The 17,826-nt window shown below is 35.8% G+C and overlaps 1 protein-coding gene across 2 annotated transcripts in view; it reads right to left on the bottom strand.

Annotated features, from left to right (window-relative positions):
• The window catches only part of Plxdc2 (plexin domain containing 2), a 366,505-nt gene that overhangs the window by 89,751 nt on the left and 258,928 nt on the right, over positions 1-17,826 (bottom strand). For both annotated transcript variants that reach the window (XM_034510583.2, XM_034510585.2), the window contains exon 7: positions 8,831-8,930. In XM_034510583.2, coding sequence (XP_034366474.1) covers positions 8,831-8,930 — 100 coding nt within the window. The remainder of the gene's footprint in view (positions 1-8,830; positions 8,931-17,826) is intronic.

Raw genomic sequence — 17,826 nt, 5'->3', positions numbered from 1 at the left:
GGTCACTTGATCTTTGACAAGGGAGCTAAATCCATCCAGTGGAAAAAGGACAGCATTTTCAACAAGTGGTGCTGGCTCAACTGGAGGTCAACATGTAGAAGAATGCAAATTAATCCATTCTTATCCCCCTGCACAAAGCTCAACTCCAAGTGGATAAAGGAGCTTCACCTAAAGCCAGATACACTGAAACTATTAGAAGAGAAGTTGGGGAAGACCCTCGAATACCTAGGCACAGGGGAAAAGTTCCTGAACAGAACACCAATGGCTTATGCTCTAAGATCAAGAATAGACAAATGGGACCTCATCAAATTGCAAAGCTTCTGTAAGGCAAAGGACACTGTCAACATGACAAAACGGCAACCAACAGATTGGGAAAAGATCATTACCAATCCTACATCCGATAAGGGGCTAATATCGAATATTTACAAAGAACTCAAGAAATTAGACACCAAACAACAAAATAACCCCATTAAAAAATGGGGTACAGAGCTAAACAAAGAATTCTCAACTGAGGAAACTCGAATGGCCGAGAAGCACCTTAAGAAATGTTCAACATCCTTAGTCATCAGGGAAATGCAAATCAAAACAACACTGAGATACCACCTCATACCAGTCAGAATGGCTAAGATCAAAAACTCAGGTGATAGTAGATGCTGGCGAGGATGTGAAGAAAGAGGAACACTCCTGCATTGTTGGTGGGGTTGCAAGCTGGTACAACCACTTTGGAAGTCAGTCTGTCGGTTCCTCAGAAAATTGGATATAGCACTACCTGAGGACCCATCTATACCACTCCTGGGCATATACCCAGAAAATGCCCCAACAAATAACAAAGACATATGCTCCACTATGTTCATAGCAGCCTTATTTATAATAGCCAGAAGCTGGAAAGAACCCAGATGCCCTTCAACAGAGGAATGGATACAAAAAATGTGGTACATTTACACAATGGAATATTACTCAGCTATTAAAAATAATGAATTTGGGAAATTCTTAGGTAAATGGATGGAACTAGAAAATATCATCCTGAGTGAGGTAACCCAATCACAAAAGAACACACATGGTATTTACTCACTGAAAAGCGGAGACTAGCCCAAAAAGCTGAAACAACAAGATTCAACTACCAGACGACATGAAGCTCATGAAGAAGAAAAAACAAGTAAGGATGCCTAGGTCTTTCTTAGAAGGAGTAACTAAATACCCAAGGGAGCAAATATGGAGACAAAATGTGGGACAGAATCTGAAGGGGGGGTTGTAGGGAGACCATTCCATCTGGGTATTCATTCCATGGGCAGTCACCAAAAATAGACGCTGATAGGGATGTCAGGATGGGAAAGGTGACAGCAGCCAGATAAGGCTATCTCCTTAGAGGTCCCCCAGAGTCAGACATACCCAGAGACAGATACCCACAGCTATCCATTAATCTGATCAAAGGTTCCCAATGGAGGAGTTAGAGAGTAAATAGAAGGAACCTTAAGGGCTGGTGGCCCCATGAGGAGAGCAACAATACCAACCAGCCAGAGCTCCCCAGGGTCTAAACCACCAGCCTAGGAGCACATATGGAGAGACACATGACTCCAGCTGTATATGTAGGGGAGGATGGCCTTGTCAGGCATAGGTGGGAGACAAGATCATTGGTACCCTGAAGGCTGAGCAGAGAGGGGAGGGAATCTGAGGGTGGGGAGGGGGGCTGGGAGTAGGTGGGTAAACACCTTCATAGAGGCAGGAGGAGGGGGGATGGGATAAGGGGTTCCTGGGTGGTGGGGGAAATATGGTAAGGGGATAAAATTTGAAATGTAAATATTATATCCAATAAAAAAGGGGAAAAATAGAAAAGCGGTTAGAACCAACATTCTTAATAAAATGTCAGCCCTCTTTAAAAAAAAAAAACTATCTTGATACTAAAGTTGTTTTGAGAATTGTATATTGCAGAATGATCAGCCTTGGTGTATCTACTCAACAAGCAAGCTGGGCAGACCTGCTCAAACCTCTGAGGTCCGGGAATTCCATCTGGAGGCAGCGAAGACACAGCATCAGAGGATTGTCAACTTGCTCTCCCCCCACACTCCTCTTCTAATATCTCAACGCCCATAATCAGCTTGAAGAAGCTAATGATGAGTCAGCACCCCTATTCCATGGACTTGGGGACTAAGGTGGTAAATGTTGGGCTGTCTCTCTAGGGAAAAGTAGTGGTTTTGTCAGAATAGAGAGGATTAGCTAGGGTTTATTGCATAGCCATAACGTATTAGTAGAAATCTGCATAATTAATATCAAGATGAAGATATAAATTCTTAAATGGCACCAATTTACTTTGTTTACAAATTTTAAGGTTTTCATTGGCATGAGCTTCTTAGTGATATAAGAGTGAGATGAATATTGTTACTCTAATAGGCATTGTACCAGTATAACACATTTAGGAACACAAAGCTTAGACCCAGTCCTTCTTTAACTTTTTTAACTGATTTGAGATGGTCAGCCTGTGAGTTAAGGGACTATAGCAAATTCATGGCTTGGAGTTTATTATAAGGGTGTTCTCTATGTTTTATTTAGAAATAGCTGAGTGGAGTTAACAGGCAACAGTCAAGATTACCTTACATGGATAGCTGGTTTTCAAAACATCAGAAATCCTTAGAATTGACATGACAAACATTTCAGTATTAATGTTCATTTTCATTAGAGACTTGTCTGCTCCGGACAGCTTCCTATATTGAATTCTAAGAAGAAATTGAGCATCCTTGGAGTTACTCCAGTTGTGGTGAGACAGCCACTAGGCAAGAATTGCCACTTTCCTTCTACAGACAAATTATTGTCCAGAAAAGGACACACTTGCAGAATAGTCAACTGATTATATCTGCCTAGACAGAGTAATCAGCCCTTAATAATTCTGCAGCACTAAGGTCTGTCAGATGATCCTGGGCCAGAAGGCAGAAGAACAGATGCTTCAACGTTTTGAAGTAGAGCGAGTGTCCAGGTGTTCAGAGGTCTCTATAAATTGGCTAAGTTTTAGAAACTATGATTTGTGCTTCCCACAATTATAGTTAACTCAGTCATTCTGGATTTCTGATGGGGTTGAAAACATATAGCTATTGACCTTAAGAGAAAAGACTTGAGTGGATGGTCGTCAGCTGACATTCATCCTAAAGCCAGGTTCAGAACTACATGTTTTAGTTAGAATAGATGACAGAGGAGCTGGTTAGTCAACAAAAGGATGGACTGGGTATTAGGACTATCCTGTACCTCACTGGTACAAATTGGCATAATTATGTTCTAATTGTATTTTAAGAGAAAAGTTTCATTTTAACAGGAAGGGTGATGTGTAGGAGGAGCTAAGGTAGGAGGAGTACTGAGAGGAAGAAAAGGAATAAGAAGAGGAGAAGAAGAAAGAGAGGAGAAGCTAGGTGAAGAAAGAAAGAAAGAGGGGGGAGACAGGGAGGCAGAGGTTCAAGTATCTCCACCAGTCAAAGATACTTGTTATATCTAGGTTGGTCAGTGGGTTACACCTCTGATTGAACAATTCCAAACTTATAAAGCCTATGATTAACATTATTTTAAAAAAATGTATAAATGCAAAAAGGAAAAGGGGGCATGGGATAGGGGTTTCCTAAGGAGGGGGGAATGGGGAAAAGGGGATGCCATCTGAAGTGTAAATAAAATATCTAATAAAAAAAAAAGAAAAAAAAAAGAAAAAAAAACACTTTACGTTCACTCTGGCTTACTTACATCAATTAATTCTGTCCCATTTTGGATCCAGCAAATGTGCACTGAACAAATAAGTGTATAAATACCTGCACTGTAACCTTGTGTTAAAATTGTTTCTGTGATGCTTAGGACTTTATATTATAAACAAAATAAATTGGCCACTATGACTAAATCAAAAAGCAATTCAAGTAAGTAAAAACTTGGTTTTCCTTGCCATCTGGGGGCTCAGATTTAAAGTCACCGAAGACACAAAAAATTAAATGAAATAGCTTAACTAGAGTTCCTGAGGGAGAAGTTTCTTGTTCATGCCATCCCTACAGAAGTTCTTGGATGTTTAAAGTTTATGAATTAGTGGGTTCTTTTTGTTGTTTTGTTTTTTGTTTTTTGTTTTTTTAAGATACAAAGAATTCTGAGATTCTGGTAATTTTTTTTTTTTTTTTTGTATTTTTTTTAATTCAGCTCAGTGGGCTGGGAGATTGGATAGAGCCTGAGCACTTGCCCGATTAACAAAAGATAAGTCCGAATTCACACGAGTCACCAAATGGCTGGACATGGCTGCTCACCAGCTTTTCTGGGGAGTGTGCAAACAGCCAAATCCCTGAGCTCCTGGCCAACCAGCCTATAAGGAATGAAGTAGTTCAGTGATAGACCCTCTCATAGCAATAAGGAAGACAGTGACAGAGGAGGACCCACAAAGTCCTGTCCTGTTATGGTCTCTGTATGGGCACACAGAGATATGCCATTAGCACCCTGTTTCCTACTGCAGACAAAGAAACAGACACATACTCAAATACATATTCTCTCAAACACACAAACACATTCTCTTACACACACACAAACAAATTTTCATACAAGCACACATGCACACATACACTCACACAAAGAGACATATACCCTCACAAATGTGTGTGTGTATATATGTGTGTATGTATATATATATATTCATATTACATATACATATATACACAAACATACATATATACACACAAACACACACACAATCACAAACACCACCACCACCATCTAAATATATTTTAAATCAAGTCAAGACCAACCAAATAAAGAATGTTAATAATGTATGAATTAAAGTAAAATATCTTTTTGCAGAATGCCCTTTATCAAGAGGCTGTTTTATAACAGAGGGCATGCTTTTTTGTTTATCCTTTCATTGAGCCTTTGGTGAGGTACCAAAGGCCCAAGAATCAAAGGAGCTGAAGGGACACTGCTGCAAAGGGAAGCAATTTTACATTGTACAGAATGAATAATTTTGCAAGGCTTTGCACTTGGAGAGAATGAAGATCAGCTTACACCATTCACTTGGAGATTTATAGGCTGATCTGGCCTAAGTGTATGAAAGGTTGGAGGACTTTGAAAATAATAAACTAGGCTCTTCTGGAAGCATTTGAAATGCAAGTACTGTGAAACAATTTAGAAGAAAAAAATCCCACCACTGTTTGTGTTTTCATCTCACATTAAAAGTTATAATTGTTAAGTTACAAATGATGGTTCCCTATCATCAAATCAAAATTATAAATTACTATTTTTATAATTGCTGTTTCAAATTTACTATTGAGTGGGTACACTTATACTTGAAAATTCATTATTAATCATATTTAATCCCTAAGTTATTTTAAAAGTGAAAATACTATTTTTGTAAGTATTGTATGTGGTAGTCAAATTTTATTTAAATACATGTGTGTATATGGTTTATTTTTGCCATGTCTCCTATGGCAGCCAATTGTCACATGTTGTTCTGGAACTTAAAATTAACTAATTAGGTGTAATTTAAAATTTATTATTTCAGGTTAGTAGCCAATATAGATGTGTATTTTTGTCACATTTATGTAGTAAGCTCATGGTCAAGAAAGCATTCTGGGTCAGTGTGTTGTTCTGGAATCATTTCTTTGAGAATTAAAGCTAAAGCTATCCTACATAAACTTGGCTAACTCCTTGGAACAGTTGTTATGTCTGCAAATGCTGGAAAACATTGCTCCTATGTCAAAACATGTACCAATGAATGTCTTCCCAAGCTCAAATACAAGGTAGGGATTTTTGAGACACTTTGCTATACAAATTGAAGGTTTTTTTTTTTTTTTTTTTTTTTTTTTTTTTAGGACACAACTGGGTGTCCTTATTGAGATGTCCAATACAATAATAGAAGAAAGGAAAGCTCAAATATGTATAGGAATTACTGACGAGAAGGTGTCTGACGTACAACAGTGCCAGCCAATATCAATGAGGAGAATCATAGATGGAAACATTCTAATATATTGTAAACTAATATATTACTAATATATTGTCCATCTCATGGCTTGTGATAGAACATTTTCAGTCAGGTCAGTAGCTATACAGTTAAGCTTCCTTGCTAAAATTTTATTTGTGTGTTAAAATAAGTTTCACAGTTCTAAGTTCCTTTGTTTTTCAGTGACCCATATAACACTATGAATTGTTTACTTTTATTTCAGGAAATGAATTTTTTTGTTAAGCTCAGAGGGCAACAGGGCAGTGAGGCTAGATGAAAAAGGTTGGTCATTATCCAGAAGTTAGCACTGAACATTGAAATACTAAGTGGGAGGAGAGAGAGGCAAGCAGATGTCATTAGCAAATGTTAATATAAGAAGCGACATCTATGACCAATCACTAGAGAGTTAACAAAACTATGAAATTGCCCCTTACTTGGTTTAATAATTGGTTATTCTCAAAATACACTCAGTGAGAAGAGCAGAAACAAAATCTACACAAGGATTGCTCCCAACAGTGAAACTTCCTAACACAATTTTGCAAGGGACTTAAATATTTACCTACATTCTGTTAGCATAAGTAGCAGGAAAGAATGAGTCTCTAGAAATGATCTTATTTCCCGGGATTAGAGGATTTGAGTGGCTCATGCTTTGCATTACAAGACACCTTCTGTTTTCTATGTTCTGACATTAGAAAGTGTGCATTTATTTTCTCTTTCAGCTGATCATTAAATGGGACTATGACTTTCTTATACAGGAGCTTATGTGATAGACTGGTGCACTCTGCAACATGTGGACAAATTCTTGAAGAGAGTAACATTTTCCTGTTCCTGGAATGATTTTACAATTCTCATGTTTCATTATGGCTTGATAAAGCATCAGGAGGGGAGCCTTAGAGACTTCATTTCTTCTTGGCTAATATTTTTTCCTGGGGAATGAATAGCAAGGTCACTAAGAGCTGTGGGTGTCATTCCAAGCTGGCAGCTGCAGGGGAATGGATTGGCTCTGAACTCCAAGTCTCGGTAACGTTTGTGAAGTGAATACTGAGTCTTAGCAGCATACACAATCTGCTCTCAAAATTCACCAGGATTTGAACATTTTATTTAATGCAATTTCTATTTAGAGAATTCTTTCCCTTAAAATTATCGTTTCACAGCCTGAGCATGCTTCCTAAATTACATTTTAGGACCCTATGTTCCAAGCACAACTATATGATCAGGAAAAACACAAACACAATATTGCATATTAAAAGACTTTTCTAGAATACAACATTTTGTTCTTTGGTAGGTTTGCTCGTTCTGAAGCAGTGTATCAGAATGGCAGTATGGGATACAGTGCCTTCTGTCAAGAAGCACATAAGCCCTCTTTCACGGATAGAAAAAAAACAACGAATAAACCAAAGCCAGAGTTCTCCTTTTTTTGTTGTTGTTGAATAACTGACTCAGGTCATGCCTGTTTTACATCTCCTGAGAGAAAGAATGAGCAGACACTCCTTCTCCAACAGTGGCACCCTTGACTTTTCTGGGCTCACTCTTCTATTTCAGTGTTCTCTCAGGAAGCCTTTATGTTGCCTTACACACACTAATGCATCTTTGCTTTGTACTCAGTGCAATTAATTTTGTGAAAAATCTGCTTTGATTTAAAATGTTTTTCTTGAATATTACCTGTTGCAGCCCTTGATATAACAAGGAGAAAGCTGATGGAGGGTGTACATGTTCTTAACTGAGTATAATCTTCATATATATATATATATATATATATATATATATATATATATATATATATATATATAAAAGCCATCCTGTGCCAAGAGAACCCTTGAATGTTAGCAGTCACACCATCTCTTTGGAAAGTCTAGTTTCCACTCCATTTACTTCTTGCAATTGAGAGATGACATAATTAAACAGAATCATCTCAAGTCTGTTCCAAGCAGTGCATATATGTGATAAATTAAGTCTACTCTTAGTGAAAGAAAGGAAGGACTTGAAAATGGGGAAGTACATGATCTACCTTCTAAATGAACTTGACTATTACCCCTTGCTTTAAGTAAATATCTTTAAGGGAACAAACAAACACTCCTAGGATTTGCACCCTAAAGGATTTCTCAGGATTATTTTGGCAGTAAAGTAGAGGAGTTTAAAAGTCAGGACATTTAGAAGGTGTTCAGAACCACACAAAATACAGCCAACACAAAAACTTTCTCTTTTCTCATTCTTGTTTTGATGCTTTGATGAATTCAGGGCCGCTACCCATGCTAAGTGCATTCTCTACTCCTATGTATAACTCTAGCAACATTTTAATCTGAAGAATTCATGGACAACTGTGCAAGTAATGAATGTTTTCTGACTGCTAATTATAAATGGCATCAACAAAAATAGTATTATCAACAAGGAGAGATGTGTCTTCTCTGGTAGATACAGTTTCATTTACATATATATTTGCTTAAAGTTCCTGCTTTGATAAAACATGTTAACTATAAAATGGCACAAATCATGTTTTCTCACAAAACTATTAAAAAATAATAAACCAACATGAGATGCTGAAGGAATGTCAACTAAATAATTGTCACTGTTTTACAACCATTTTGCTGCTGCTGTTTTTGTTATTACAGAACTCTTTCTACTCAACTGAGTATGTATGCAAAAGAGTCCTACAACAGCCACAGTTAAATGTCTTTGGATGGACCTTGTCTTTTCTTTCTCTAAGTTTATCAATTCCAGAGGAATGGAGATAGACAAACCCAACAAGAGTTATTAATATAAACCATACGTAATAGAATTAACAAGTAGCAGTTAGCTTAGTGAGTTTTTCTGAAGTTCACCAGTTTGAGGTCATTGCTCTTAGGATTGACCCCCATAGAAGAATCAACTTTTAGTTACCCTTCTTCTACCTACTGGGTATTTGCTGGATCCTGTGAACCACGACAAATGCATCAGACAATCCGACTTTCACTGGGTGGTTTGTGGAGCTTATCTGTGTGACCAAGACAGGGATCTAGAAAAGAAACAGAAGATGTCTGTACATTAGACAAGAATGGTACTCAGGAATAGGAAGTATTTGTCACATTTAATGAATAAAATAAAATTATAGAGATGAGTGACTAGAGAACAAACATGGACTATCACAGAAAATAAATGACATTGTCTCGAATCATATTTGTTTAATGCTATCTATGAGATATAGAGACACAGAAGCATTGGGTCATTTGGCAACTTCATAGTAATAGAAATAGATTCTCAGAGATAAAATTCTTGTTCGGAGCTATGAAAGTATCACATGCACATGTACTGTACTGGCTGTAATTTCTATAAGAGTAATTATTTCTTCTTATTATTAGTATTAGTTTTCATACACAATTCATTTTATATTTAATTTTATGGAGTTTTTAAACTCCTGTTTTTAAGTCTATAAACATGATGACCTATAAAACTAAAAATATTGTGTAACATATATTTAATCACACCATCACTGATGATTATATTATTCATGTAATACATGACTGGTTAGTGTATAGTTAAGTCAATCAGGAGTAATGCTAGTGATAGCACCTAGGAAAACTCACAAGGTGATATTGGATTTCTCAGGTCTTGTAGCCTAAAATTGAATCTTAAGGAAGTTAAAGACTGTGATATGTCACATACTTACATTTTCATCTAAAAGCCTAGGGCACATTGATTATACATGAGACATTATTTATCAGTTCTAAATTAAAACTCCTTTGCAACTATTCTTCTGGATTTAGGACCAATTCTACTGAATAAGCTTATTATCTTTATTACTAGTTTAACACACATAACAACAAATAAGCCTATATTCAATAACTAACATGTCAGGAAATAAAAACAGGAGAAATGCACTAGAAAATCTTCAAGTAGAAAGAGATTGGGGCCATCCATGGATAATTCAATAACAAATGTATCTGATGGGACAGGAAAACATCTTGTTAGGTAAAACCATTTGGTTTTTGATAGCCTGAGTTTTATCTCCCGAACTCATGTAAAAGACTTGACACAGTGGTACACATCTTTACCCAGCACTCCTACAGCAAGCTAGGAGGATGCAGAGGAAACAAGAGAGACCTGGCCTTAGAAGGACAGAATAGACTCTTGGAAAGTTAACTGATTTTTACATTCAGGCCATGAAACACACACACACACACACACACACACACACACACACACTCCACAGATGCTAAAGTAAAATTTGTAAGAATGACATATTTAATCTGATGTTACTGTATTAGCCATAGTAAACAGCATAGCAATATGAAGAAAGGGAGTTGAACTGCAGGAAAGAAACTTATTTGTTCCTGTGACATCCTGGAATTGTAAAAGGCTATTTTGTTGAACTTGACAGATAATCTTATTTCAGAACGTTGTGGAATCATATTGAAATCATGTCTGGAAATGGCATTCCCTATTCACATTGTTTCAGGTACGTTGTTCAATCCTTTAGGTGAGGGTTGAGTGTTACAAATTTTTAATAGCCTTTCCCATTTTAAACAATGTAGGGTGATATATTTCATTTTGTGACATAGAAATAAGTGCTCAGTATTAATGTATCACCTTTCTTTCATAGGAATTCCAACAATTTGGATTTTACAGGTTCCTCAAAAGACTATGTGTTAGAGGCTAGTCCCCAGGGTGTTACTTTTTGGAGGTGATAGGTCTTTAAGAAGAGTAAAGCCTAATGGGTTACTATTGGCATTCTCTTCCAGGAGACTGTGAGAAGAGCTTCTCTTTTCTTTTGTTGTCTGGCTAATAAGGTACCTAGTTATTTATTTATTTATTTATTTATTTATTTATTTATTTATTTTAGCTCTGCCATGGGTTCCCCAGCACTGTCATCTGGCATCAACATCAGAATTCAAAGGCAAAAATTTTATTTAATTCTGGATTGGAACAATTAATAAGAGACTGAGGACATAGCTAAATTGGTTGAGTGATTGCCTGGCATGCATGGAGTCCTTATAATTTCAATTATTAGTACCAAAATAAAGGGCATGGTGATTTATGTTTGTAATCCAGCACTGGGGAGGTGGATGAGGGAGAATTAGAAGTTAAAGGTCATTTAGGGATATATTGTGAGTTTGAAGATATTTGGGAGTACAGAAAACTATCTAAAATATGATCTCGAAAGCAGAGAGTAAAAAAAAAAAAATTCTTTGTGAGCTACTCATGTCAGGTATTTTTTTTATAGTGAAAACAAAGTTGATTAACATATATATTATATTAATACCCAATATTTATACTCTATGTTTTGAAGTAACATAATGTAACTGGTATTTAAAACAGACTCCCAAGGTAACAAAGGGGAAAAAAAGCATATAGGCATATTATCAAAACTTTTCTTCAAAACTATATTTTAAAGATGTGTTTAGAATTAACATTAAAGTTTCATTGATGGCATTGGTAATTGTTTTCTAGTTTCCAAAACTGTGAGTTATGGAATAGAGTAGCAGATAATTTTGAGGTGTTGAAATACTTCTTCCTCTCCAATTTTCAGGATGGAATATAGCAATGCCATCAGCTGAGTGATCGAACTATATTGTAATGTATATTGTGTATACACAGCAGACCATGTTTATTGGGTTATATGTCTTAGCCCCTGCATCCTTCTATCAATTTACCTCCTCATTATACATTCCAATTTTTCTACCGCTTTCCCATCTCTTTCCTTCTCAAGCCTATTTTATTTTTATTTTGTTTTCTCTGTCTCTTTTCTTTCTTTTACTTTCTTCCTTTTTATTTTACCTCCACATCTATCTTCTCCTTTGGTGCTTTTGCCTATTGTGAATTAATTATACTTATGGGATCAATTCAAGTCTTCTTTCATCAATATTCCTTGCTTTCTGACTTTGCTTTCTAACATCGTCTTACACTGACTATGTGGCTGGTCACATGACCAAAGCAAACAAACAAACTAAGTGCTAATATACTTTTCAGTTTCTTTTTGGTCCTTGCCTCTGCCTCGAAAGGTTCTGTTGTTCATTCATGACATAATCAAGATAGAAGAAGGTATGTCTGTGGTTGTGCTTTGTTTTGTTTGTAGGTTTCTCACAAGGGTTCATCCTTGACTGCTGGTCAATCTCCCAGCTAATAGCTGACACACAAGGAATCATATGTAATAACATATTTTAGATGGGCATGGTCTGACTTTCCTCTATAAGAAGGAGGGTTGAAAAAGTTGTCTCTAATAAGATGACTTTACATCAGAAAGTAAAGGAATGAAATGGGCCTGGCATGTGGAACAGTTTTTGGTAGAGAACCCAGCTTGTGTGAGTTGCTTTTGGTGGTTTTAGTAAATAAACTTATCATTAAGACTGTTGCAGAGAAAGGAACCAAGGGTGGAAGGGTTAGAGGGTAATTTCAAGAGAATTTGGATCTATGGCTATGATATTAGGTTTTCAAAAGTTCAGAAAGATTTGACTGCACATGGTAATGCACATCTGTAATTCTTGCACTTGAGAGGCAAAGGTAGGAGGATTTAGAGTTCAAGACTATCATGGATGACATAAAATGACCTCTAAATAAGGTAGAATGAAAACAAGCAATACCCACCTCCCCAAACTAATCCAACTGTAAGAACCAAACAAAAGTAGAGAAAGAAAGATTTGGAGAGCTTCATGCAGAAGAATGGAATTTGTTTACATTTTTTAAATGAAAGAGCAGCATGGTGGCTGTCCTGGAATCAATACTGTCCAGGGAAAAGGGAGACAAAGAAGTTCATGGGGAGGGCATCACAGTGGTCTAGGAGGGAGAATGATGACTGCTCCAGACTAAGTTATGCATGCCAAAGGAGGAATCTTTGATGAATTGTACCACTGTCATGATGGACTTCACAGCGTGAATGAGAGAAATGAGATTAAAGTTGGTGCCAGAAATTTGATGTTAATGGCAAAAAACCCTGAGTATTGTGTGTCATCAGGGATATTAAGTTGCCCAACTTCAGGAAGGCTGTCATACTGCAGCATATGAGAAGAAGATCCTCTGGCCATGCTGAGAATATTGGCAGCTGTAATACAGACCAGGGAGGAAAGGCAAAGAGGTTCAGGAGCACGAGAGAAATGGGAGAAAAAAATGGGGAAAAATGGCATTGTGGCTGACCTCCATTAGGTGTCATCACTGCAAGAGAAAGATGCTAGAAGTGCATGCATTCTGATGCTTGGTTCTGATTAGATATGAAAATGAAAACGTACAAGTAGCTCTCAATTTCCTACATTTTCCTGGAAGCCACTGAAGCCTTTTGATAAAATAATTACCGTTCAGGTTTTGAAATGCTGCCTCTGCCAACCGAATTAAATACCTAATATTCTCAGAGATTAATGAAGAAAAGATGAAACTATGCAGCCTTTCTAGAGTATTTCATATTGAAATAAATCCGTGTCTACCTGCCCAGTATTCCTATACGGTTTTTTCTTTGTTTGCATATGATATATATATATATATATATATATATATATATATATATATATATATATATTACTTCTAAATACTAAAGATTATGACTTTGACTATGGTCAAAGAATATGGATGAGCTCAGTAACAGCATAAAAGAATAGGATGTAGGTTCCCTTGTTTTGCTGATATGAAACTGGTAATCACATTCTGGTGGTGGTGGTGGTGATGATGGTGGTGGTGGTGTGTATGTAACTGTTATTGTTGTTAAAATTTGTCAGAAAAATGTCTTATTATCATAATATTCTGCAATCTACAGTTAAAATATGAAGTCCCTAAGTCAGTACATTAATGACAAAAGAAGTAAAAATTCCCAAACTCTTTCAAAACTTAAGAAAAAATATATTCTTAACCATTTTTATATACAAACTATTAATGATTCTCAAAGTCCTTCTTGGGTCAGTCACATTTGAGCACCAGCAAGACATGAAGTCTCAACCTGAAGTATTTTATCTTATATAGAAATGTGTCCCCGTTGTCTTCAAGTATCTATGCTAGTTGTTATTTAATGATTGAAATAAACCAAATAGGAAATGGGCCTTCGTGTGATGTGAAGTATCAGTTCCTGAGATGTAGCTTTGTAAGTACATAATTCCACACAATGTATAGAAAGGAATAACTGTTGCCACTCAAAATGTGTCTCCATTTTGGCTCCCCCAAGTATTCATAGATCCTTGGATTTTTTTAACATATTTAATTATTTTCCCAATTTGACAAGTTGCAAAAGTTTATTATTTGATACACGGCTTCCTGTTGACATATTGGTAAAGTTAAGAGGAGAATCAGGAATGGCTGATGCCAGACACAATTATGACAGGAAAATAAGAGTGAGTATTTCTGGGATAGAGTATCCTAGCCTTAGAAAAATGATTCAAAGACAAAAACATTCTTTTTCCACCGTATAATGTTATTCTTCTGAACACAAAGGCTCCATACTGTTCTCACAACCTGCACTTTTATCAAAGGTCTCACTATCTAGTAGATAATAGTCCTACAGAATCAGAGGTCACGGAATTTTATTTTTCCTGTCCCTTAGTTTGTCTTGCAAGGCTCACCAAAAATATCCATTTGTTTCCATCATGTACACTGCTATCTGTCCAATGGGCTACATGTTATCTTAGCCAGACCTTGATGTATAGAGTGCATGTTCTGAAGGGTGACTATCAGAAATGGAAACAATTACTGGAAACAAAATCTTGTCCACTTGCTAATCAGTAATAGGACACCCAGTAATTTAATATTAGAAACATCAACAGAAATGTCCCCCTAAAACCTGACCTTTCTATTTTAACATTTTATGCATACAAACCTTTAATTTTCTACCCTATCTTCCTAGAATGGCAGATTAAATTTCTCTTAATTAGTAGGAAATCTAACGCGTGCGCGCGCGCGCGCGCACACACACACACACAAACACGAATCTTCAAATTCTCTTTGCTCTTCACAAAATATTACCTGAAGTAAAAATGATTGATGCACTGTTCCCTATAACTATATTAAAAGGAAAGAGATTTCATTTAAATTTAATACTAAAATCCATTTGATTTCTTGAATATTATTAATGAATCATGCAAATATTATAATTCATTTTAACTTACAGTTACATAGATCATCAATAAACTTGACCATGTGAAAGCAAAATGTCTTATAATTTAAAGATGAGTTTGTAGCATAATATAGAAGCACATAGGGGCATACTGGCACAAGAAGAGATGGGGCAAAAAAGCATGAATGTGACTTTGTCCTGCATTATAAAACAACAAGCCACCAAACAGAGCCAAACCAACTAACCAAACAAACAAAGAAAGAATGACCCATACCATAGCCATATTCTGTTGAAAAATATGAAAATAAATAAACAAGTGAAGCTGATAAATAAAATCAATCTTGGGTGATAAGAAAGAAATCATGAAGAGAAAAATATGATGCACACATTTTTCTCTATTTTACAATATGGAAATCTATGCCTAGTGATTCCAGGGTTTTAGTTGCCTTAAGGAAAACACATGTGATTATTTCAATTTGAAATGTTCTAATATTTATATGTTGGCAACAAACTGTATATATTCTTCATACACAATAAAAAATTGCAAGCAACCAGTGTAACCTCCAAATTAAAGGTTGCCTATTCTTAAACTGGTGAATAAGTGATATCACTTTATGTAAAAGAAGACAAGGAAGTGGATTCCCATATAACAAAGCTTGTTTTGCCTGCCTCAGGACACTCACACCAGAGTGGGTATTTCATTTGAGAAGAAAGCCAGATAAAGGATCTTGCAAAAACAAGGTCTGAGGATAAATCAGAGAACTCTATACCTCGAATTTGAGGAGAGAGGTGGAAGGACACATGGCTTTAACTGCAAGAACCCAAGAACTCTTTGTTTATGGAACATCAGGGCATGGAGGGTAGATATGGATTGATATTTGGCAAGAAAAGTACTCTAGTAAATAACACTCTCTCCCTGTCAGAAAACATTAAAAGGAAACCACAAATAATAAAAGTAGCACACATAAACATACACATAAAAAGCATCGAAAGACTCACATAAAGGTCCTGAGAACACTATAATCAAGTAGGGACATGGCCAACATTAGAATAGATAACGTGGCTCTAAAATGATTTTCAAAACAGGATTTCAAACCTTTGATTGAATAGCACAGACCTGTTACCTCAGAAGAAAGACCTATCTGAAGGAATTTAGGCTGCTAATAACAGTACAGCTGCAGAGAACAGCTTGACACTGCTGAATAACCGGTGAGAGCTATGTGCAAATCCATACCCATCTGTAGTTTGGGGAGAGGCAGCAATTCCCTAATGCAATCTCAGCAGAAGCAAGATTATTATGGGAAGTAGAAATAGATTTGGTTATTTCTTGATAATTCCTTCCCTACTCAGCACCATAAGAAAATAAATGCTGTTGGAAAATGAATATTTAGAAGCGTAACAGAATGGGAGGGCCATTTGAGAATTTGGTATGGGTGACTGGTATGCCAATGGTAACTAAGACAAATATAAATAACGTATATAATCATGAGAACAATGAGAAATCTCTGTTTTGACAATTTTGATGTTGGGTATGAGGTAAGACATCAGACTTACTGACCCTGATCTTTCCAGAAACAGTTTAAACCAACAGTGATAGTTAAAACTATCAAAAACCATTTCTAGATGTTACACTGAAATTCCAGCAAGTCCCTTAGGACACAATAAACTCTGGGAATGAATGAGGCTATTCTATTCTTAGAAATATTCTCAGAGAATGATTCCCAGCTTCAAGGGAAGGTGTCATAAGAATACACTGGGCAATGATATCTAAACCTAGCCCTGGACAAAGCAATCCAGAGCAACATTTCCAATCTCTCTCCATCTGCACAGTACCCCAAGGAAATAAAATTCTGAGTAGAAAATCTTGTCCAAATAATATAAATAACTAACAACAATTGTTAGCTTTTAAAAAGTTGTTACATTTAGATGAAGTTTTATAGTACCATGTGGCATTATAGATTTCAGAAAAGATGGCCACCGTGAAACCTCTCATTATTATCACAGCACTTGAAAATCAGGAATTCTTAAAAATAATCCTTGAATTTAAAAGAAGATATGGATAAAAAAAATCTTTTAAAAATAAGTATTCTTTCTTAGGCATTTCTTATAATACTGTAGAATATTCAATAATTTCACAAAATTATATGTTCATAATGCTTATGATGTCATAATACAAAATTGTATTAAAATCACCCATTGACTATATTAAACATGCCCACTAATAATTTCTGTCAGAATTACTCTTGTAACTACTACTGCCTTAAAAATTACATGTGCAGTTCTTGTTACTTTTTTTTTTACATATTCTTCATCTAGTAAATCTTCATTATACTGTCAACGAAGTTTGAAATCAAATGACCTATTATTGTAGTCTAAAAATTCTACAAAGTTTAAGGTTGCAATTTTGTAAATTTCCATTCTTTGTCAGTTTGTTAATATGAAACAAGATATAATTTAAGTTTTCTTGTTTTCTTAGTCAGTAAGTTTCTAATAATCCTTCCTGTTAGATTTTAGTAAATATTAGCCAGAAAATTGTAGGCATTACTTTCCCCGAACTCAATATTAAGATGAAGCATTTTCATGACAACTAATAGTTGGGGGCCAGAGTAAAATAAGAAATTAGCAAGATAAACCTCCACCAAACCTAAAATTGTAAATACCTATATAAGGATAAAAAAACTCCTTAAAAGAAATCATTCTTTATTGGCTATTTCTTATTATACTTACAATACTTTCACAACTTTATGGGTCATAATGCTAATAATATCAGAATACAAAACAAAAGAAGCACCCCCATCTTAATCCACAGTGCTCAGTACAAAAAAAAAAAGTTACTCTACTCAACAAAAGAAAGGAAGTAAGAAAATGATCAAAAGTTTGTGTCAAT

This window comes from Arvicanthis niloticus, chromosome 8 (assembly GCF_011762505.2).
Source record: "Arvicanthis niloticus isolate mArvNil1 chromosome 8, mArvNil1.pat.X, whole genome shotgun sequence".
Taxonomy (NCBI): domain Eukaryota; kingdom Metazoa; phylum Chordata; class Mammalia; order Rodentia; family Muridae; genus Arvicanthis; species Arvicanthis niloticus.
This window is presented reverse-complemented; position numbering and strand designations above follow the sequence as displayed.